This window comes from Podarcis cretensis, assembly GCF_951804945.1.
Source record: "Podarcis cretensis genome assembly, chromosome: 8".
Classification (NCBI taxonomy): Eukaryota; Metazoa; Chordata; class Lepidosauria; order Squamata; family Lacertidae; genus Podarcis; species Podarcis cretensis.
In genome coordinates, this window is record NC_137177.1 from 41,668,416 (window position 1) to 41,692,518 (window position 24,103).

Below are 24,103 nucleotides of genomic sequence, written 5' to 3' on the forward strand. Positions count from 1 at the left end.
CTGTTCTTATCCTGAAACAAAGTTCTTAACCTGGAGCACTATTTCTGGGTTAGCAGAGTCTGTAACCTAAAGCGTATGTAACCTGAAGCATTTGTAACCCGAGGTACCACTGTACAAATGTATGGTGTGACTGGATTTGGAATACTGTGTACAGTTTTGGTCAGCACACCTCAAAAAGGATATTGTAGAATTTGTAAGTGTTCCAAAAAGGGCAATAAAAATTATCAAGAGAACAGAGGGACTCATTTGTGAGGAAAGGTTACAGAATAGGGGGCTTTTTAAGTTAGAGAAAAAGTGAGTAAGCAGTAATGGTATAGAAGTGTACAGTACAATCATTTCTTGCATGCAGGTAATATTCCAGGGATGGCATGTATATGCAAAAATGTTTATACCTGAACAATCCCTTGGAACTGTCCCCACGTAATAATCTTTGCCTTCCAAGCCTTATTTACTGAGCTCTGGGATGTTTTGTTCCCGCGAGAGCAGCCCAGAGCCCACTTGATAATATCCCAGACTCCCAGAGCCCAGTATGCAAGTCTGAGAGTTTAAAAGCTTTTTCCATGTTGGGAAAACCTGACACAAAATGAGCTTTTAAGCTCTCCAGTTTGTGTGCAATTTGTGGGATTTCAACTATGCAAGGTTGAAAATTGTGGAAGCAAATTGTGCACAAGATGTACTATATACATTTACTCGTATGGAGAAAGTGGATAAAGAAAAGTTTTTCTCCCTCTGCACTAAAATTCATGGACATCCAATGAAGCTGAAGATTCAGGACACACAAAAGAAAGTACTGTTTAATGCAGTGAAGGAGGCAGTTTTGGCAACTAAACTGGATGGCTTTAAAAGAATATATTTGATGGAGGATCAGGCTATCAGTGGCTAGTAGCCATAACATAAAGCCTATGTTCTTGCTTCTGAATAACAGTTGCTGAAAACCACAGGAGGGGGAGAGTTCTCTTGTGTTCATGACATACTTGCTGGCTTCCTATAGGCATATGGTTGACCACTGTGAGAAAAGGAAGCTGGACTGGATGGATCATTAACTTGATCCAGTAGGCTGTTCTTAGATTCTTAAATACCATCTCCCAAGGACTTAGGGTGGTATCAATGGGATTGTTTATTTTTCAACAAACATGTGACAGAGTTTAGGAGGATTATGACTTTCCCAAGGTCCTGGCACTAGAAAATGTTCCTAGTATTTGAATTAAGGGGTGAGTGTCTCCTTGTGTCTGTGCTGATATTATAGGAAATGATCTTATGTTCTGCTATTGTGAAGCCAAGTAGAGAACTGGGCTTATAATTAGAAAGGATTTGTTGTAATCTTCTGATAATCCTTTAAAAGGGAATCATGATTTAGTGGCCTCTGGCAAGAAAATTCAGAGTGGAAATTACTTTTGAAATCAGGGTGTTAACTTCATTTCCTTACCTAGCCCCTAATAAGATTCTTATACAGTACAACTGTCCTTGAAATAAATGCCAGTTCCTTACATGCTACTATGTTCAGATTCATTGTTTGCTTGCTTCCTGAGAAAGTGGTCTGTTGCCCCCAAAGGCTAATGTCTCAAACTCATCAGTATGTTAAAACCATGAAATTCATTTATACTAAATGCTCTTATTTTAGCTGAGATTCCTCACCCCCCATGGCTGCAAAGTGGAGTTACTCTATAAACTAAAGCTACCCTTTCAATCTAATAGTTGGGTCACTATTGATAAATTAAGCTAGGTAATGAATTTTTCTTCTCTACTGTGGATAAAATATACCCTAGTCCTTCCAAAGTGTAATATGCTTGGGGGACCTTGGGGGATATCCAGTATTACTCATGCTTAGAGTAGACATATTAATATCAGTGGACTTAAGTAAATTACATTCATTGATTTCAGTCGATCTGCTGAGTAGGACTTAGTTGTATATCACTTCTTATATTCTATAAAGTATTATGAAGTATATTATTATATTGTAAACTTGTTGACAGATATATTTCCCAGTCTGTTTCTGTATTGGAGCTGTTGTTAATATGTTTTAATTGTTTTATTGCTTGTGTGTTTGGTGTCTAGGAAACTTTGGGGTGATGGGCAGGATAGAAATTCAATAAATAATCACTCGTTGGTTCACTTGACATGTTTATAAATTATTTATGCATAAATTTATTATGAAGTGTCTAAAATGGTTATGTGATGAATAAGGGAGTATTAAAAACTCTACTTAAAAGGCTTGTTGAAAGAGGTAGGTCTTCAGTAGGCTCCAAAAAACAACAGAGATTAAGCCTGTCCAATATTTAATGGGAAGGGTTATATCATGCAGAATGGTCCTCCTGATAATATGATACCTTCAGGATGTCCTTTCTTGCAGAGCATAGTGATTGATTGAGTATATCAATATGAGACTAAATTTTATGTATTCTGATCTCAAACCATATAGGGCTTTATACATCAGAATTGATACCTTGAACTTAGCCTGGCAGCTAACTGGCAGCCAGTTTAATACTTTTCAACAGCAGCATAACAATAGCCAGCCCCAGTGACTGCAACTGGTGTGGGTCCAGTAGCGACCATGTGGAGATCTCTGGATGCCAGGTTGGCAACTCACATCTCCAGGTTTCTTAAGCAGGTAGGCAGAAGAGCTTATTTGTTGCATTTTTATCTCACCTTTTTCTCAAAGGAATACATGGTTCACCCCCCTCCTCAGTTAATGCCTACAACAACCCTGTGAGGTAGGTTCAGATGCTGTAACTGGCCCAAGGTGAGCTTCATGATTGAGTGAAGATTTGAACCCTGGTCTCCCAAGTCCTAGTCCATCACACTAACCACTACACCACACTGGCTTCCTATAATACTACTGGTATGGGTGACGTTTAGTAAAACTACATCACTTGAGTATTTGGTTACTGGTATTCGGTTACTGGTATGATTCAGGGGCAGGTGGGATCAACACTGAAACTTAATTACTGCTTTACAAGCAGACAGGCAGTTTACTATGTGCTTATGAATAGGGAAAGTTGCATGTGATGAGAATTGGGCAGTGACTCACATGTGAGTGCCTTCTACAAGAATGCATGATGGGCATGTTTGCTGGGAATATGATTGAAAACAAATTTCAGTTCAGTGGTATGTTCTTGGCTTTCTGTTTCTGTGTGGTGACTGTTAGTATGCTGACTCACTAACTGATGGGTGGTAACTGGTGAACTACATACAATCTGACTTAGAAATGATTCAGTTGTCTTCCTGAAAACACTTCTGTGGTAACACTGCTATCTTGTGCCAGTGTTTTCATGTACACATATGCTTGTTCCTTCCCACATTGATATTTCCAGTTGTAACTTATATATCCTTGATGAGATAAGGTGTTCATCATTCTTTTAAGGATTTCCTCAAATTCTCCCTAAATTGACTAGCTAAATTATTGGGGGGGGGGAGTCTGATTTGAAAAAATTCTAATCAAGGCTTCTTTGTAATTTAGATCTGTTTATGATCATAATCATGAGTAAATACTGTTGCCAATGCCATTAATTAAATCTCATCATCATTAAGTACCATTTATTTTCCTTCTTTTGAATTTTGTAATCACTCTTTTTATTGTGGATTATCTGCAATCCCTGAATGAGAGATTTGGGTGGATTTAACCTAGAGTTAAGGTCATCTCAATTCTTTAGGAAGTTAGATATTAAGGTGTCTTCATTGATTAACAGAATTAAGCACCTACCAGCATATTTGCAAGAGTGTCCTCAGATGAAGCCGATGAAGAATGAATTGTTAAAACAACTTTGTACAAAGTTATTTTTACCCTGAAAAAAACACATTTTCATTGGCTAATTATTTTTGAGACATACCAAAACTACTCCCTCATTTTGGCAGCAACTGTTGGGCAATGGCTTATAGTGATTTGGATGTGTGTTCAGGTAACTTTATTTGATAGCTAGTTTATTTTCAAAGATTAAATTGGCATGGTGAGTGATATGACAGCTGCAAACCAAAAATAGTCTTAGAAATGGAGAGGAAACAGTTTTTATCTTAAAAAAGGAAATGTGGTCAAACGGCTTCAGCAATAACAGCAGACAGTTTTGCTTCTTACAAAATGTGCCCCTACTTTCCCTGACAGAGGAAATTACAATAACATGATTTAAAGGGAAGTTTGGAGGAAGAAAAAGTCAGAGCAAGGGTTCACTAGAGGTGGTTTATGCACTTGCTACAACTGATGAGAAAGTTGCAGGAATTTCAAGTTGAGGAGGGATCACTGTAGGGATGGGTAAAATATTATTCTACAAGTTTAAGAGACACACATTTCAATATATTCTAGTTTGTAGCAATATTATCAGGCTAAAACAATCAGAAAATATGTGTCCTTCAGACAGAAAAATGCAATGGAGTGTATGTAAGAGCATCAAATAAAATAAAACAGGAGCATGGAAAATCATGGAATTTAAAAGAAATCAAGACACCTACAGGTCTCAAATATCTGCAGCCAGATGAATTTCTGATATTTGGCTGCTGAAAATGCAAACTCAGCCATGGACTTTATGATACGGACTCTAATTGCTATTTTTAGGGCTTGCCTTGCCTCTGTTATTACTGTTATTACTATTACTCTGTTGTTGTTATATCATGGTGCACACTTTTTTTTATCTGAAACCTATTAATCTCTCTTTTGCATGTGTTTCTCTTTTCACCATAGTACAGTGGACACTCAGGTTGCGAACATGATCCGTGCAGGAAGCACGTTCGCAACCTGCAGTGCCGCATCTGCACACTCGCGGGTCGCGATTCAATGTTTCTGTGCACTCGCAAAGCGCAATTTAGCGCTTATGCACAAGTGCCGAAACCCAGAAATAACCCTTTCCGGTACTTCCAGTTCAGCACGGTGCGCAACCCAAAGCATCTGTAACCCGAGGTATGACTGTAGCTCTGTCTGTTACTTTGTTCCTTTATTTCTTGTGTCAAATGTATTTAATTTCCCCTCCTCTTGTTCTTCAGGCTCTCTGTTCTGTCTTCCCATTTGTTCTTCTTTTTCATCATTGAGTTCAGCAGACACCACACACACAAAGCAATTTATCTGTTTTATAGAAATACCACCTTTTCTCCAAGGAGTTCAAGGTGTCATACATGGTTCTCCCCATTCAGTCTTCACAGGAACCATGTGAGCTTAGGTTAGACCGATAGTGGCTGGTCCACGGTTCCCTGTGATTTTCATTACCCAGTGGGGATTTGAACCCAGGGCCTAATCCAACACAATAACCACTGCATAACTAGTGGCTTACTGATGTTCTTGCTGTTTGCAGCATGGACAGTTGACTGAAATAGTTTAGAACTGATAGCAACTCCACCACTTGTCTCTGGATCCACAGAAGGGGATAATTTGTACACCATTTAACAAATGAATTGTCCCATTTTCCTCCCTTCCCCATAGCTGTTGATCCCATGTATGCTGCAGGTGTTTTCATGTAGAGGTGGGGAAGGAGTGCAGGTATGGTTATTCAGAAGTATTAGTAGCATAATAATCTGATAATAACATGATTATCAGCATGCTTCACTGTTAGGCTCCCTCCCCCTTTCCAGTCTTGTTTGCTTGCATCAGTAAAAAAGTTCCCTTAATAACTTTCCTGTTGAGAGAGGCACAGTTAGAAATTGAACTCAACTGATCTTGGCAGACATTTAATGCTCCTACTGGCAGGATCAGTTTCAAAAACAATCACAACTCATTTTTCATGCTGTCTTCACAACTGTTGGCAATGCAAACAGGGATTTAACTCCCACTCAAAATATAAACGCTGTAATCTGTATTACATACTACAGATCTCATTTCAACCTCATTAGTGACAAGTTAAAGGAAAGCCTCCGAAAATGCATTTTACCATATATATTTCCACTTAATTGTTAGGCCCTGTTAATGTCACTTAATGCCTTCTGCAGGTGTGTCTCTAACTATGGAGATCAGGTTCATGCCACCTGCCATGTAAGAAGACTGATGGATCAGGCCAAAGTCCTGTCTAATTCAGCATTCTTTTCCCACAGTAGCCAACCAGGTGCCTATGGGAAGCCCAAAAGCAGCAACTGGTATTCAGAGATATGCTGCCTCTGATACTGCAGATAATATATAGCAATGACTAATAGCAATTGATAGCCCATTCTTCTATACAATTTCTCATCATGTTGTAAAGATGCCCAAGCTGACAGCCAGCTTGGCATATAGAGTAGCCTGATTGCTGTCTCTTGATTTTGATAGGCAACAGATTAGGCCTATGTGTTTTGGGCTACATATGTATAAACTTCTACAGTCATACCTTGGGTTACAGCCGCTTCAGGTTGCGTTTTTTTGAGTTACGGACCACCGAAACCCGGAAGTACCGGAACGGGTTACTTCTGGGTTTTGGTGGTCATGCGCAGAAGTGCTAAATCGCGTTTTGCGCATGAGCGCCAAATTACAACCCACGCGTGTGCAGACGCGGGTTGCGAACGCTGTGGGTTGCGAACATGCATCCCATACGTTTAAGCCTGGGGTAACTTAGCTGTGTCACCTTGACTGTTTTGCAACTATTTGGAGGCAAGCGTTTTTACTTACAAGCAGTTTCTGGGAACATCATTTATTGTGCCAAACCTCATTGCAAGGATAAGCTCTTTCAGTAAAGCATTCAAGATTTGAGCAGTTTGGGGAAATGTCCAAATGTCCAAATGTTAGAAGTATACTCTCCTTACAAACTTGTTTATTTTATGATTCTTGATTACTACTAAAAATTCCTTTACTTTAAATCTAATTGGCAAAATGATGTGGCTACTTGTATGTGCATGGTATATTTGCATAGTTGTATGATATTTGCAAGAAGCAAAAAACTGTATAAATTCAAAATCTAAGTTCACTTCTTTCAGTGACCGTTTTTAGTGCTACCAGGTGTCACATATTTGAAGCTGATAAAAGTTGCAGTGTTCATGATGGTAGTTCTACATCAAGAATAGCGTTATGGAAAGCAGATGAAAAAAAATAGGTAGCTCCATGAGTAATTACGTAAGAGAGCTTGTTTTGGTCACTTTCTTGCTGGCAGGTTAAAACAATATTTGGATATAGTGAAAATGGAGAATACCCTTTTAAGGCTCATCAAAGTACATAACCATTGCTGAATGTAACAGGGATTTTCTCTATTCTTCCTCCCTTCTCCACAGCTGTTCCCTCTCTAGCATGCAAATTACCCCCTGCTACCCTTAACTGTGATTCATTGTTATGTCTACACAGATTTTAACCGTGGTTAACATTAACCGTTGTGTGATTATGGTGTAGGATTTGGAGCTAACTTCATTGTTGGCAGTTAATTATGCTCAAAATAATTTGGCACATGTGACTCATGACTTAAATAAATCTCTACGTATGCTGGCTTGAAAAGACTTCATTACAATGGTTGGAGCAAGTTGGTTGAAAAAAAACTTTTCCTCCACCATTGGTTCCCTTCTTTTCAGCCACACTCCTTTTTCTTTGATGCTTCTCTCCCCCACTCCATATGGTGCTCATTTTATTTTCCTTATTTGCCAATTTCCTCTCATGCCTCTTTTGCTGCCACCACTACATATCTGCTTTAGGTTGGCACCATCTTTTCCAGGTAGACCCTGCTATATTAACCTTACCATGGTCATATTAGTTGGGCTTTTCACCTGCCACTAGAGGTGATGACAGTACCTCTGCTGGTGAAGAAGTAAGGGGAGGAGTGTTGATTCATGCCTGTGCAAACAGTCTGCATTATCAGTATATGTCTTCTTATATTTCAGGTCTACCTAAAAGCGCCTATGATTCTTAATGGTGTTTGTGTTATTTGGAAAGGCTGGATAGATCTCCAAAGACTGGATGGCATGGGCTGCTTAGAATTTGATGAAGAACGGGCACAGGTAAAGTAGGGAGCTTCAAACTTCTCAAATCTCAGTTATATTGTGAAGCAAAATTTGTAATTTTGGTGTGCAGTACTTTATAACTTTGGACGGGGAAATCGTATAATGAGAAATTGAAAGCATAAGCAGGATCACTGTTTGGATTTAGTTGTTGCATCTTCAGTCACATATGATCAGCATATTTCAATCTGCCTTTTGGTCCAAGGAAGAAGTCTCCCCACTCTCCACTGTTTTCCTTCAATGAAAAGAAGATAGTAGAGAGTAGAAAAACTTCTGTCATGTTCTTTCAGTTTCCCTTGTTCTTTCTAGGAGGTCTGCCTTTGGTCTTAATTTCTTTATCTTTTCCCCTTTGTGCTTCTGAACTTCCTTGTCCATAATTTAAAATGCATGCAAACCCTGTGCTTTCTAGTTCCATAGCCATCCTGCGTATTCTGTAGTTAAATGGAAGGAAAACTGAAGCTTGCTTATACCTACTTGGGTAGCAGTAGGTTCACTTGCACCTGGGGCACTGAATAGTCATGGTGTACTTTAGTGGTTATTAAACTAATCATGCATTTGTCTTTGATAACTGATAATTCTTCATTAAGAAACCCTGAAAATTCGGCAACATAAAGCCTCTTATTGACCTAGACCTTGTATTAGGCTTTTCTTTGATGCTTCCATCCCATTCTCTTTTCTCAACTTTGGCCCTCCACCACCTCTTCTTCCTATAGTTCTGTACCTAATCCATGCATATTTTATCCAGGCCACTCCTTCTTTTGTCTATGACCTAGCTTTCACAGCTAACCTAGCACATCTGACTCCTCACCTCCTCTGTCATTTCATCCCATGAAATGCTAGAAACTGAAACAGTGGCAGATGCAAGGCTCACAGGTGACAATAAGTAGTTTTCTTAATAGAAAAATAATTGTCTTTGAATATAATTACATGGGAAGAGCCTGCTGGCCCATGTAGTTTGGCATCCTGATGCCCATGGGAAACCCACAAGGCAGATTTGAGCACAGGACACTGTGGTTTCCAGCAGGGGATTTTTAGAAGCATTGCTACCTCCAACTGCAGAATCAGAGCATACCCATCATGGCTAGTAGCAGTCAGTAGCCCTCTCCTCCATAAATTTGTCTAATCCTCTTTTGAAGCCATCTAAGTTGTTTGCCATAGTTGAACAATGCATGGTATGAAGTAGCACTTCCTTTTTTTCTGTCCTGAATCTTCCAGCAACCAGCTTCATGGGATGTCCATGAGTTCTAGTGATATAAGAGAGGGAGAAATTTTTTTCTGTAACCACTTTCTCCATACTCACCCTATTTTATATCATCTTGCCTCTTCTCAACAAAATGAACTGATATTAAAAAGTCCCAAACGCTGCAACCTTTCCTCACATGGGAGTCACTTCATCCCCTTGATTGTTTTGGGTACCCTTTTCTGAACCTTTTCCAATGCTACAATATCTTTTTTCAAGTAAAGTGATCAGAACTATACCCCAGTATTCCAAATCTGTTCACACCCTAGATTTACATAATGGCATTATGATGTCCTCAGTTTGGATTTAATTACTAATTAAAATATTTGTGCAGTTCACATCTATTTCACATAGAAGTCGTAAAACAGCTTCTACCTGTGAAATTAATTCTTCTCTTAGAAAAAGAGGGCTTTTATTTAATTATGGCCTTTTATTGAACATCCTGCTTTCAGCTGTTTGGGTCTTGCTTCTCTATTAAAAGATATTGATTTTTTTTAAAAAAAATCAGATCCCTGAAAGACCTTGTATTATGCTGTTCCAACATAAAAAATTGCCAAGGAGAGATGGCGCTGCTACTTAAAAATAGACCTTAATGAAAAATTTGCACATTGCCCTTTAGTGCATGCTGCTTGGGCCTAAGCTGATGTTTATTGATTGACAGATGTTTGTACTAAAACTAAGCAAGGCCACAGGGGGAACTCTTCCACATCATTTCACAAAATAGCTTTAGGGTGCAGGAAGTGCCCTAGGCAAAAAAGGCAATTTGACATTCTCTCACTACAGACATTTTATTTTAAAATTTAATGTACTTAGTCCCTTGGTATATTAAAATGTAGCTGGATTCTCTGGAGCAGGACTTATTTAAAATGCACATTTTTGCAAAGCTACACTATTAAAGGAAAATCATCATGCTGAATGTAGCATGCTGTACTTTGACAAACATAGCTTAAAAGTTTTGATTATTAAAAGAGACAAGATGAAGAAGAAAGAGTGTAATTCTGCTTGGAAAAAGTGCAAGAGAATTTCACTTTATTGCATATTGTTAAAAAAGTAGTTCTTTAATATAGGTCAATTAGTTTGTGGGGAGGACCAAAAAAAGAAACTTGAACAACCTCGCTGCAACTATTAGAAATAAATGTTCTGAAGATTTAAAATTTCTTTAAATTTTAAAACTTGGTGGAAAATAGCTCAGCATTTTTAAAAATATGACATTGCTATATTAGCATTTTATCAATGGGATTATGAGGAATTTTACTCTTAATTTAGACAATATTTTCTTCTGGCAAAATAGCCTTCTCAAAGAACTCAACTATTGAGTTCTGCTTGCCTAATATAAATGTAGGAGAGCAGTTTTGCAGAGTTTTATTTGTAAACTAAATTTCTTCTCAAAAGAGTTTATGGTGGTAAGATTATGCTTTCTTTAGAAAGTTTACAATTTATGTATTTGAAAATATTATGTAACTTTGGTGTATGGTATTTCTAGACTTACTCATTTTGTATTCTGATTTGCGTATTATATTGCAATTCATATTTAAGTACATCATGCTAACATGTTTTCAGAGTACAATATTTTCTAGTGGGTCTTAGTTATCACCTTTTGTCATATTACATCATTTACCTAACATAGCTATATCTATCTATCTATCTATCTATCTATCTATCTATCTATCTATCTATCTATCGAAGGTGCTATCCTCTGCTCACATGCAGAAGATTCACATAGAGCTTCTTGGTTGCCTCTCTTAATGCTGCTTTGGTGGCATAGGCCCTTCCTAGCACCCGCCCCCACTGTGGCCTCTTTATGGCACAGGCTTTTTCCTCAGCTGGCATATTTCCAGTGCAGGCACTGTCTTGTCCTGTTTCCTGTTTTCAGGATGAGCAGGACAACATGTCCTCTTCTTCCTTCCCTCTCTAATGATATGGTATGGGTGCCCTGAGAAAAAGCATAGGGCTCCCTCTAGGCATCTAAACAGGAAGTCTCTATGGTTTTGAGTCACTGTGATGAGAGGAGAAACACTAGGACTATCCAGCAGGCCCTTCCTGTGCCATTTGAGCTAATTTTGAAGTATTGGCAAATGCCTGCTCCTGCTGGCCAGCAGCAACACCAGCAGACTTTTCCAGCAGCAGAGCCATTGCTTCCAACTGGTCTGAGGAAGGGTGGTTTTCCCTTTGTCCTCAGACAGGGAGAAGGGGGAGCTGTTGACTGATGATGATGTAACAGCACCTGCTGCTCCTCCTTGCCCGTTTTCTGCTGAGGCTTTCAGTACTCGCTGTAATACCCATAAAACTTTGAAAATTTCTCTACCCAAGCATTTGGGGGGCGGAGGCTGAGGAGGAGGAAGTATTTGAAGTGAGGGCTACCCCTGATGTCTAGCCAAATGTCCTTTTTCCTTCCAGTTTTAAGAAGACCATTTCTACGGGAGTGGGCCAAACCTAATGGGGTGCACTATTTGGGCTTAGCTTCTAAGAGGCTTTGCTCCTTGACCAGATATAGCATGGCAAAGCTCAAGGTTTCTTTGGTAGATGTCCCATTTCCCCTATTACTTCTGGCCTGGTGGCTGCCAGAGACATAGGTATGATTTCCCAAGAATGTAGTGGATAGGTGTCCTGAAGTCTTTTGCCATAGGGCACATAAGGTCATGCCTCTGGTAGTGAGGGTCATTGCCGCTTCTTCTGTGGTGTCATTGTGGGCTTCCTTTTCACTGGCCCTCCTCAAGGGGAGGTACCCTGTGGCTGCCATAATCTCTGCCAGGGTCTTCATAAACCAAAGAAAGATTCTGCCTTTATGATGGATGTGGGGCTGGATGCCATGCAGTTTGCCACCAGGGCTATGGCTATTGATGTGGCCATTGGGAGTCACCTGTGGCTCAAAACCTGGAATGTTGATGCAAAATCCAAAACTAATCTGGCAACTGGGCATTTCTTGTGGGAGGGAATATGTGGGGATCCTCTGGAGGAATATCTGATGGAGATCAAGAACAAGACAACACTATCTTCAGGGTCTAAGAAGGAGGAGGAGGAGAGATGTCACTTAGAGTAAATCTTTTTGCCCCTTTTGGGTGCTTATGGTCCCAAAAAAATAGCAGGAGCCAGTGGTACCAGTGCAGGAAGCAGGGAGAGGCAGAGATTTTCCTCTTCATGATTCTGCATGATTAGTAGCTCATCTCTTTAGGTGGTCTTGTTGCTCTATTTCTTTAAGTCACCTAAATCCAATGGTTGCCCATATGGTGGGGCAAAGCTGCTCTCCCAATACTAGCATTAATAGGATAGGACTGCACAGGTACACCAACAGAGCAACTGTAGTGCTCATGCAGTCTTAATCTCACCACAGTCCTGCCCCATACAGGTAAGCTATGTCAGTGTTGGGAGGACCATGCCACAGCCCACTACTGCCTAAATGATGTCTAGAGGTGAGCAATTGGAGAGGTTTCCCCCCCCCCCAAAAAAAAAAAAATCAGTGTAAAGGTGCTTCTTGTGTGACCCTGTACTTTTGGTTGGTAGCAGGAAGATGCATTGGCACAGCAGGCTTTTGAAGAAGCTCGGAGAAGAACTCGTGAATTCGAGGACAGAGACAGGTCTCATCGGGAAGAAATGGAGGTGAGAGTTTCACAGCTGCTGTCAGTTACTGGTTAGTACTCTACCAAAAATCTAGATTTTTTTTCTCAATAAACTACTGCCTGGAGCATGTTGCTAAAATCTTATGTTTTATTTTGATGTTGTCATTTTAATGAATCCTGTTTGGGTTAAAAGCATTATATTAGTACATTAAGGGTACAAATTCTTCAATCAGTGCAATTTTGCCACTTGAAAGTACATAGCTGCTGATCTTAGAATCCCTAAAGCTGAAACATATTTTAATTTAAAATGATCTAATCCAGCATTGTTAACTTTCACCACTTGGACAAAGTAATTCAGACTATGTGCCCTATTACTGCATGTGCCACAGTAGTTACTGCATATGATAGAATCTTGCATTGAATTATGTATGCACATTGTTAAATAAAGAACCAAAGTTTGTCCTATCAGTGGTATAGTAGACTGGCATTTATTATTATTTTTATAGAGCAATGGGGATAAAGAGGCAAATGTGGTACATAACATATTATAAAGCTTATTATTCTACATGCAGAATTGATAAAGTTGATTTGATATACTGTACTCAGATTATATATGTGTTGTGTTGGTGTTAATATTGTGGATACAAATGGCAGAAACATTTCTTGCTCTGACAAGAGTGAGAGAAACAAACTTTACATGATTACCACATATGGCTCAGGGTTCCCTCCACCTCATGGCACTTCCAGCATAAATTAGACCCTGTTTAATACATTTTCACTAATTTGCTGAGTGTCAAGTACCACTGGTACATAATCTTTTGTAGGTTTTCTTTAACAAGATAGCAGGCAGAGAAATTCATGGTTTTCCCCCCATAATTTTTCCCATGCAGACAATTCTCTGTTTTAACCAATATTTTTGGCCCATTTTGTCATTGTCACCTTTACCATATCATCTTTGATCTCCTACTCCAGTAGCAGTTTATACATTTTCTAGATTAGTATATCATCCTTTCCTATTACAATTTTTCCGAATTCTGAACTCATTTCCACAAATCCCTTTTCCTTATTGTCTCTTTTAAATATCTTGTTCACCTCAAAGTACTGAAACCAATCTATAATATGATCCAAAAACTCTTCTCTTTTTTCGGGTGAACTCCTTCTCTAAACTCTATGAGTTCTTTATAAGTGGCCCACTTCTTGTCCATGTTCAAACTTATCACTGAGACCGCCTCAGTTGGTGATACCCATCTTGGGGTTTTTTGCTCTAAAAAATCTTTGTGTCTCTGCCAAACTGTGTATATACTTCTTCTTATGACATGGTCTTCTTATGACATGGACACCTTTGTGCACCCTTGATTTTTCATAATGCAGATATACATGTCATCCAAAACACAGATCAAAACCTTCCAAGCCTAAAATGTTGGTATCTCTTAGCTCCATCCATTTCTTCATCCAGCAGAGGTTTGCTGCCTCATAATAAAGTCTGACGTTCGGAAGGGCAAAAACCCCTCTTTCTCTTATGTCTGTCAGATTTTTATAATTAATTTGGGGGGTTTTCCCTGCCAGATAAAGTTTGTCACATCTTCCTTTCACTGTTTGAAACATTTTGGGCTAACAATCTATGGCCTTTTAAATGTTTTTTTGGGAGAGGGGTTATTTTTGCTTTTGTTGGGTGGGCAGTATACACATATACGGGACGCGGGTGGCGCTGTGGGTTAAACCACAGAGCCTAGGACTTGCCGATCAGAAGGTTGGCAGTTCAAATCCCTGCAGCGGAGTGAGCTCCCATTGCTTGGTCCCTGCTCCTGCCAACCTAGCAGTTCGAAAGCACGTCAAAGTGCAAGTAGATAAATAGGTACCGCTCCGGCGGGAAGGTAAACGGCCTTTCCGTGCGCTTCTCTGGTTCACCAGAAGTGGGTTAGTCATGCTGGCCACATGACCCAGAAGCTGTATGCTGGCTCCCTCGGCCAATAAAGCGAGATGAGCGCCGCAGCCCCAGAGTCGGCCACAACTGGACCTAATGGTCAGGGGTCCCTTTACCTTTACCTTTATACACATATACATACATACATACATACATACATACATACATACATACTTGGGAAGTAATACTTGTTTAAAAATACTTCAAAACCAAATTAAATATTTTTCCCCTTGTTCATTTCCCCACAACTTTAATACATTTTAAAAAGTAGTCTTGATCATGGAGTAAATGAAAAGGTTCTATTTTCATAGAGGGAAGATATAGAAAAGTTTCTTTTAAAAAATCAAACCATGAAACACTGCTTTTTTCACATACATATACAAAGTAGACCACTTAAAGTTTGGAACGATGAAGATTGAAAGTTTCATTGTTATAAATCATACCTTGAGCTGCTGCAAAGTCTGCACATATATATATATATATATATATATATATATATATATATATCATGCATCGTTTGAATGGCTTTAATAGATACCACATTTGAGTTCAGTGAAGACAGAGAAACCCTTGCAATACTTTGTCTGCCCCTACCAAAAGAGAGGCGCCAGCCCTTGGGAAGCATTCAGCCAAACCTTAGCAGCATATGAAAATGATCAGAATTTATTCTTTATTTATACAGCTTTCTTTACTAAAAAAGATGTTCCTTTATTTTATAACATGCTGTGCAACATTTTTTTAACTATTAAGAAGCCAGTAGATTATTACATCTGCAAAGAAATCCGACAAAAAATTCTTACTGAATCTTTCAAACATAATCAGTCACATTTTGAATTTTATTTTATCTATTTTAAATGATAAATCAGCTGAACTGTTCTGGATTTATTAGAGCTACTATTGTTGATTACCACTTCAAGAAACTGCAAAAACATTTTTTAATAATCTTGCATAAGTGAAAGATTTCACAAATAAAATTATAAGAGCATGTTCAAATAACATTTGTATAAAATAGCAAGTCTCTTTTAAAAAAATACAAGACTGACATGTGCTTACTTGAAAGGAGAAACTAGATGTACAACACAAATAATATGGAAACAAGTTATGGCACATGGCTTGAAACAGTATTTGAAAAATGTTTTCTAATTACAGCAGCCAATTAAAGTTTTTTTCTGAGCAAATAAGTTATATTAGTTATTGATTAAGTTTACACATCTGTGTTAAATGAAGCTGAGTTTTTTTCAGCCCCTGAATTCTGCTGCTGGTACCTATTCTGCTGCTTTTCTGCCCTTTCAAAGAATTGCATAATACACCAACCTAAACAAAGTCCAACATTTCTGGAACTGCAGGGCAAACTAGAATTTTATGCTAAACACCTCATCCAGCATCCTTCAATCTCTGTAGCAGGGATTGAGAGTTGCACTAAAAGTACTTTGCATATCTCTCTGTCTCTGCTTATGGACAAGCCTGCACAAAATAAGCATATTTGCATACATTTGCTTAATATGCAAATTTTATACAAGCCATTGAAATGAGTTTTTCATGGTACAGAATGAAGAATATTAGGCCCTTATGCTATTTGATAGCTGACAGAAGGTTGACAGTTTGAGAGCAGGAAGGATGATAAAAATAAATGACAAAATCATTTTCAGCAAAGCATCTTTGATTCTTTGCTGGTCATGCTTCAGTAAGCATAATATGGCAAAATGTCCAAATCAGTTCAGACAAGAACATTACAAATGCTCTGTTTACTGTATATACTTTTGGCTGATGTCATGGACAGGCGATTTCCCAGTGTATTTGTTAATATTGTGGTAGCACTCTCCTACCCCAGCATAAAGGGAATTTGACAAAAAGTTATTTTCTGTTATTGAAAGACAGTAAATGTGCTAAAGTTTCCAAACTCTTTTCCTATCCTAATGTTTTGTATAATTTTAGTAAAAACAACCAAAATAACAGTCAAAGCTTTAAAGGTGTGCCTATTTAACAAATGTATGTTAAGCTAAATGTTCTAATTATCACTAGCTGCAATTTATTTTGCATATAACTGCCAACTAAGATTTCACTTCATGCATCTGATGAAGCAGAACTGTCTTCAAGATGTCACAAGAATCCTAGAAACAAACCCCTCTGAATTATTTTTTTAAAAAACCAGAGTTTTGCAAATAAAAGTAGCTGTAGAAATAGAATTCAAAATGGCTCAGATGATGCTTTTCATTGGACCAGTTGTGTCTAGGGGAAGAGGAAAGCAAGCTTTCAACATGCAGCCTGGAGGCATCAGAAAGAAGAACGCAATCCAGAGTATGAATATAAGAAATAAATATGTCTTACCCCTTGATGGATTTTTGTGTGGAGAGATTGAGAAGCTGGCATCTAACATCAGAATATATGGTGATGGAAACATTACTTTGCATGCTTTAAAATACTGAAATTACCAGTTGGCCATTTCCTTTAATAAGGAAACTTTATCACAACATGAAATTGTAGCTGAAAATTGAATCCTAGCCACCTAATACTTTTTCCAGTTTCACTAGTATCATATCTTTATGTCTATGAAAGGCAGCTAAATATCCTACCTTTCTTATGGGTTTTTCCCACTAGGATAAAATGTACTTTCAGTAGAGAAAGTATTGTTTCATGTCTGGTGGAGATGCTATAAATATATAATTACTATTGATCACTGTCAGTCACTGTCTCGCTGATGCTCAGCCTCTTTCTAACCTGCATTGACTGGAAGAAGTTGCTTATATTACAGTATTGCTTGACTTGCAAAATTGATCTGCATGATACCACACTCAGCATTGATTTTGGACAAAATGTAAAAGGGTTTCTTAGTATGGCATTCAGTTGCACTTTTTATGTATACCATTTGCTGCTAGATAACATCTTTACAGTGCAAGTCTGTGTGTGCTTACTCAGAAGTAAGTTCCAATATGTTCACTGGGGCTTACTCCTAGGAAAGTTGGATTGCAGCCGTAAACAAATAAGGCTGTGCTATTCTGTTGCCATGATGTATGAGAGAAACTGAACCTTGATTCTGCTTAAGTAACACAGAAGTTTATTTCCCCCCAAAGCATTTCAGTAACAAAACAAAAATGCTTTTGTTTTGAAATGCTAATACATGAGACTTAATACTGTATATCTGTAATTATTTTATTTTGCATTTTTAAAGAAATGTAAAATTGAAATTTACTGTGATACAATTCAAGTTATTTGACATTGCAGTATGTATCTGCCATCACCATCACATTCCAGTGGTTGAATACCCTTAGCAAAATGGTTGTAGCCTCTGTCTATTCTCTTTCTCACTGCATTTTGAAAAAAGTTTCCTTATATGAACTATATTTTCATTCAGTTTTTCTTCGCCATTTGTGAAACAGCATGAAAAACCTGCTTCTTACACAAAAAGCTGTGTTTGGTGTCAATTGAAAATGAACGACCCTTACAATGAAAGTCACTATTTTTTCCTTTTAAGTAGTGATTTATATCCAGGGTACACTCTTCATATCTCTCATGGATAGCAAAACGTCATATAAAAAGCAGCTCTTAGCCCACATCATCTACTTCTAGTACAGATTTGGGCATTTCCCCATATCTGGTGGGGAAAAGACAACAACAACAACAACAACAACAACAACAACAACAGCAACAACAACAACAACAATAATAATAATAATAATAATAATATTTATTTATATCCCGTCCTCCCCAGCCGAAGCCAGGCTCAGAGCGGCTAACATCAAATGTATAACACATTAACATAAAATCAGACAATCAGTTAAAATACATCCTCAAATCAGATCAGGGTCAGAATAAAATCCAATCAGATGGCAACCCGCAGATTAGGGTAGGGGACCTTAAATGCTCACCAGGCCCAACTGTTTGTGCTGAACTTATATGGGCCTGTGAGAAAAATTGGGAGGCCACTTTCATGCAAGTTCTTATGAAAGGGGAGAGGGAGTCAGACTGGCAGAACAGCTCTGTCTTGCAGGCCCTGCGGAAAGATGTCAAGTCCCGCAGGGCCCTAGTCTCTTGTGACAGAGCGTTCCACCAGATTGGAGCCACAGCCGAAAAAGCCCTGGCTCTAATTGAGGCCAGCCTAACCTCTCTGTGGCCTGGGACCTTCAGGATGTTTTTATTTGAAGACCGTAAGTTCCTCTGTGGGACATACCAGGAGAGGCAGTCCCATAGGTATGAGGGTCCTAGGCCGTATAGGGCTTTAAAGGTTATGTACAAATTGAGAGAACAGATTTGAATTTTCTGTGGTTTTGCAGAGAATTCTGGGTTATACTTGGTTTGTAAAGCCACACACATTAAAAGAAGCACAAGAAGCTAAGGAACTCCAGTAAGAGCACCTTAAATTGTGTCTCTCTGGTAGCTGCCTGCCTAATGTGCCTGTATGACACAACCAGCACCATCTGCAGGAGTTGCCATGAACTGGGTCATGGGGACTTCTTTGTTCATACTGAAAATTGATTAACAGTACAAACTAAGTGCAGTTGCTGAGGTTGAATTTCATACACTCAGACCATGAAACAAAGAACTGTCTGTAAAACACTGTTTATTTAGCTTAACAGAACTAAAGCTTAATTTGTATGTATGGAATCTTGCCTTATTTATTTGCTTTGCTAACTTGAATTGCTTAAACAGTTAATTCGTAATTTTTCATGTTGAGGTAGCCAAGACAGTAATATGCAGGTTGAGAGTTAATTTAACTAAAAATCATTTTACAATTTCTGACACATTCAGGGCAAGACAACTCCCCTGGTGCCGGCCAATGTCGAATCATAACTAGATGCCTATGATGGTCTTTGTGCTTTTACTAATGTACATTTTGGAGTTTGGCTAACAGGCATGATCTAGCAAGAGTAGAACCCTTTTTTAGTTCAACTTATGTTGCAGTGATGTGTTTTAACTGCCTCTCTCTTCCCTACCTCCCTTTTTTTTTTTTTTTTTTTTTTTTTTTTTTTTTTTGCTAAATACTGAGGACCAATTGGTATATAATAATTACCAAGGCCTGTCCCAAGGAGGTATTTTTTTCCCTTAGGAAACTGCCAGTAAAACTTGGTTCCATGGTATGATGCATTCCACCAGATCGGGGTGCTCAGCTTCTTAAATACTTAAAAACCAAATATTCCAATGAAGTAATAGGTTACAAGAAAAATATATGTGCCTATATCAATCTGAAGTTCTGCCTGGTAGTACTAATATAGAGGTGTTTGCTTTTTTGAAGAAAAAAACATTAATATGATACACAAACATGTTATCTTGGTTTTCCGCACAGGCTTGGGCTACAGAAAAGGTGCGGGGCGAGATTTCCTAAGGGAAGGGTACTTTAGGATTCAGATGGGCAATGAAGACCACCAAAGTTGCTCCTTAACAGGTTTTTTATTAACAGGATGAGGAAAATAAAGAGCAAAGCATGAGGAAACAGACAAAATCTTATGGTCCCTTCTATTGCTAGAGAATCTTTTCCCTTCTTCTGCTGGCAACTGGTCAAACTCCTTACAGGCGATTTGTGCAGCATCAGTGTTGACAACTGTCTTCACTGAGATTTCCACTGGCCCTTGGTGGGCTTGGGCCTGATATAAAGACTTGAGCACTTGTTCTTGGGGTCAGTTTCCCAAGACCTTGTCTATGATTATCTGGCAAGGCCAGAGGAATAGTCATAACAAACAGCAGACTCCACTTCTCTTTACCAACAAAGAGTGCAACTGTTAGGAGGAGAGATTTGCAGCTCCTTGTAGCATACAGGAAAAAATGCTGCGACTGATTTTATTTTGAGGCTCTTTCGTAGTCTCTTGGGTATAAAAAGGAATAAAAATATAAGAATGATATCCAACTGTGGCATCCCACCTGCACAGCAGACTTCTGCTTTTGCAAAAGGCACTTGCTTTTTCTCTTCTCCCTCCTTCAGCTTCCAGTCTGCCTCTAAAATCTATTCCAGCAGGTTGGGGAATCCTCCAGAGCAGATGTGGGGTGGGGAGAGGAGTTGCACCTGGTATCATCATTGCATATCTTTAGGCGCCAGGCAAAAGCAGTCCTCCCAGGCCTTTGGCTAACTGGGGGAGTATTGTTTTTATTTGTTACTATGTTATGTATTTTTGTTTTTATATTGTAAACTGCTCTGTGATTCTCAAATGAAGAGTGGTAGAGAAATATTATTATTTCTAGTTTTGCTTAATGATGTTTGCTTAACTTTTTTAACGGAATTCATTTTTCAGTGAAAGCAGGTTGTCAAAAATGTCACTTGCCATTTAATAAATGCATCCTTAGTGCTGTTTTTAAGTTTTTGTCAATTTCCTCTTTTTGTCTTTCTGAATAGAATCAATATTAGCCCAGGTCAGACATAAGGGGAACCACTGGTTTCCCCTCTATGACTGAACTGGGCCACTGTTTCCTTCATGATTTATAAATTCCTGTCTCAGCAAAGCCAAAAAATGACTTCTAAAGGTTTTCATAAGGTCTGGTTTTTATATTAGAATATTTGGATGAAGGTGAGTACATGGAAATGGTCTTTATGCCCCCACTAAAAAGAAAAGTACAATTTCCATTCCTGTGGCGTATGTAGAAACTGCTTACAAACGAGTGACAGCAGTGGCAGAGATACTTGGTTTTCCTTTTCCCAGGGTTAAGACTGCCACCTCATATTCTAACCCTTTTAACAGCTGGGAGAGCCAGGCCTGCTAGCTCTATGGGGCCTTTTTTGATTTGAGGAAAAGTGTGCCATGGCCATTCTGGGGAAGAGCATGGGGATAGAGAGGACCATTTTTGTCAAGTATTCTTAATGTTGGTTTAGAATGAATATTGATATATACCAGTTGAATCCATATTTTGCTTTAAAATATTCAATACATTTTAACTCTCTTCCTCCTTTCTCCACCTTTCCATGTTAATTCAGGCAAGAAGACAACAAGACCCTAGTCCTGGCTCAACCCTGGGAGGTGGTGATGATCTCAAACTGCGTTAAGTGAACAACGGCTGTGCCATTAGTGTGACGCTTAAACTTGGCAAATGATGGAATTAAAAGACCAGAAACTGTGATAACTGGGTATATACTATAGTCTATTCCCTGACCTGCGGCAACCAAACTATCATGTCCCGCCATGGTTTGCACTATGTTTGTGTTGTATTATCTGCATTTCTTTTCTTTAAGCATGTTGCCAATGGGGATTTGAAATTCTTGTTTCTCTATGCAAGCTTATAATTTTGTTGGCACTATTTTAGTGACGAGAACAATTAATGCAGCTATAAAAACAATTCCTCAACTGTAATATTCATTCATTTCAGAATAGGTCAAACGTTGCAGAATAAAGTTTTTTGTGACTTTTTTAAAAAACAAAAACTTTCAAAATAATTTTTATATGGGCTTTTGGAAGTTTGTTTGTCATAGTGTTCTTGCTTTTACACATGCATTCTTTGTGGTATTGTCTTTTTATGCACTTTCTCTTTCTTCTTTCAACACATTTTATTCTTTTTACATTATGCAACCTAGACCAAGTAACAGTGTTGTCAATTAATTTACTGAATTACATGTTTATAAACTTTAAAAAAAACCACACTCCAATATACCATGAAATATTGTTAACTTAAAGTTAATGTTTTAGATGGCAAAATGTCTAAATGAGATTTTAATCTGTCCGCACGTTCTGTTGTAGATTCTGTTCTGCAGTTACTAGTTGTAGTTAATGTAGTTCAGATAACCTGCTGAAACTGATTGGAACTCATTGCAGTATGGCTCTTCAGGGACTCTGTAAAAATCTGAAATGGGATACTCCATCTTTCTGATTGCATTTGACATTAGTCTATGATGGCTGAGGGTGAAGCTGATATCTTGAATACAATCATGTTGAAAGTAGCTGCTTAACTCTTTTTGTATCCTATTCTTTAGCTTAGATTAAAATACGAATTGAGACATTTGAATTGTATGCAAAACGGTCTCATATTGGCCCAAAGTTGCCTTTGGTGTGATTTTTGGTTACTTAACAATTTTGTTATGATACTTTCCAGTAGCGTAAGATTTGGAGAAAATAATTATTAAGGATTGTTCACTTTTGCACTTCAGTCCCTGCTTTCTTCTATTATATTACTCAAGAGTACTGTTTACCAAATCTTGTGTCAAACCAGTTTTGTTTCTCCATTTGTTATGTGGCGTGAACATCAATCTAATCTAAATTATCATTTTAGGCTTTAAACCACAACATTCATTTTCTGTGTTAATATGAGTAGAATGCAACATTCCTTGTCAATGCTGATAGTTGAACTTATAACAATTACAAATATCTGAACAACTTCCCTGGATATGACAACTCTGAATCTTTTTTTAATACTCTTAACAGTCATCCATAGGTACTGTCCCAAACAGATCCATTAAATAGAAATATGTTGCTCATTTAAATATTTTTTCCATGCACATTTTCCTCATCCAGTGAAGAAAGAATGGTCCAAAAAGTAGTTTTCTGTTGCTGTTCCATTTTTGTCAGTGATGTTCCTTTCCTTTGTATTTCAAATAGTATGGTGTTTCCTGATTACTTCTGATAGTAGTTTCAAATCATGAGTACACAAATTATACTATTGCATATAAACCTTTGCTGTCTGTGTGTAAATAAACTTCCCCCCCCCTATTATCTAGAATTTGGCTACTTAATGGCCATGTTTGAATGATCATATCTCAGCTTAATAGCCCAATATAAAAATAGATGTTTTGCTCATGCACACAGCCCCTTTGCTACTCTAACTAATGATGGTTACCGGTTTCCTGGTTTTATTACCTGCATCATCAAGGGAGGAACAAAGGTGCTGTGTGTCCAGGCAATAGACTTATTCACATATTGGCTTGTTGAGCCAAGATACAGTTGTCCAAACTGGGCCACCATGTCTTAATGCTGGCATTAAGATCACAAGCCCTCTCCTTGTGCTAGCTAGTGCAGACCTGCTAAACTTAAAAACTTTAAGTTATTGATGCAATTTGATATTTTTTCATAATTTCTATTTAAACAAGAGTTGCATCATCTTCAAACTCATCTCTTTAAGAGTTGCCTTAAGCTTCAAGATTGCTTTTGCTATCTTTTTGTGCTATGTTAACCTTACGTTTATAATAAACTTATGTGAGTGAAACAAAGTGGTTGTAAATTACTTTGCAACATTGATACATGTCATTGTATGCTTAGAGATAAAGGACAGTTTGGCAAATATTCCAAAGTACTATCATTTTTAGGGGACTTGTGGGTTGCTTATTGTGGCATCTCAGGGCTTTTTTAATCCTTTTATTTCCCTTTTAAGAAATTTGCTAATACAAGTTGAAAATAAAGAAGTTTAGTCAAGAGTTAAATCATACAATTAATAGATATTTAAAAGTTACATTTTGTATCTTTTGATTAGGTTCTGAAACATCCAGAAACCAGTTTTGAAATCTACTTCTGACAACTTCCCTCCCTCCCTCCATTGCATTGATAGGTAGGAGTTGCTCATCATCACCAGAGAGCAAGAATGTTCTTCTTCTGAGATCATTTAGCTTGCCCT

General features: G+C 38.2%; 1 protein-coding gene across 4 annotated transcripts in view; it reads left to right on the forward strand.

The window, feature by feature from the left end:
- CBFB (core-binding factor subunit beta) overlaps positions 1-23,702 on the forward strand; it is a 41,638-nt gene extending 17,936 nt beyond the window's left edge. The window contains exons 4-6 of one of the 4 annotated variants that reach the window (XM_079988349.1): positions 7,747-7,863; positions 12,608-12,731; positions 21,483-23,702. In XM_079988349.1, the coding sequence (XP_079844475.1) occupies positions 7,747-7,863; positions 12,608-12,731; positions 21,483-21,505 (264 nt within the window). In that variant the 3' untranslated portion in view covers positions 21,506-23,702. Of the gene's footprint in view, positions 1-7,746; positions 7,864-12,604; positions 12,732-21,482 lie in introns of all 4 variants that reach the window. The other 3 variants (XM_079988347.1, XM_079988348.1, XM_079988346.1) reach the window with 3 other exon arrangements.
- The last annotated feature ends 401 nt before the right edge of the window (positions 23,703-24,103 follow it).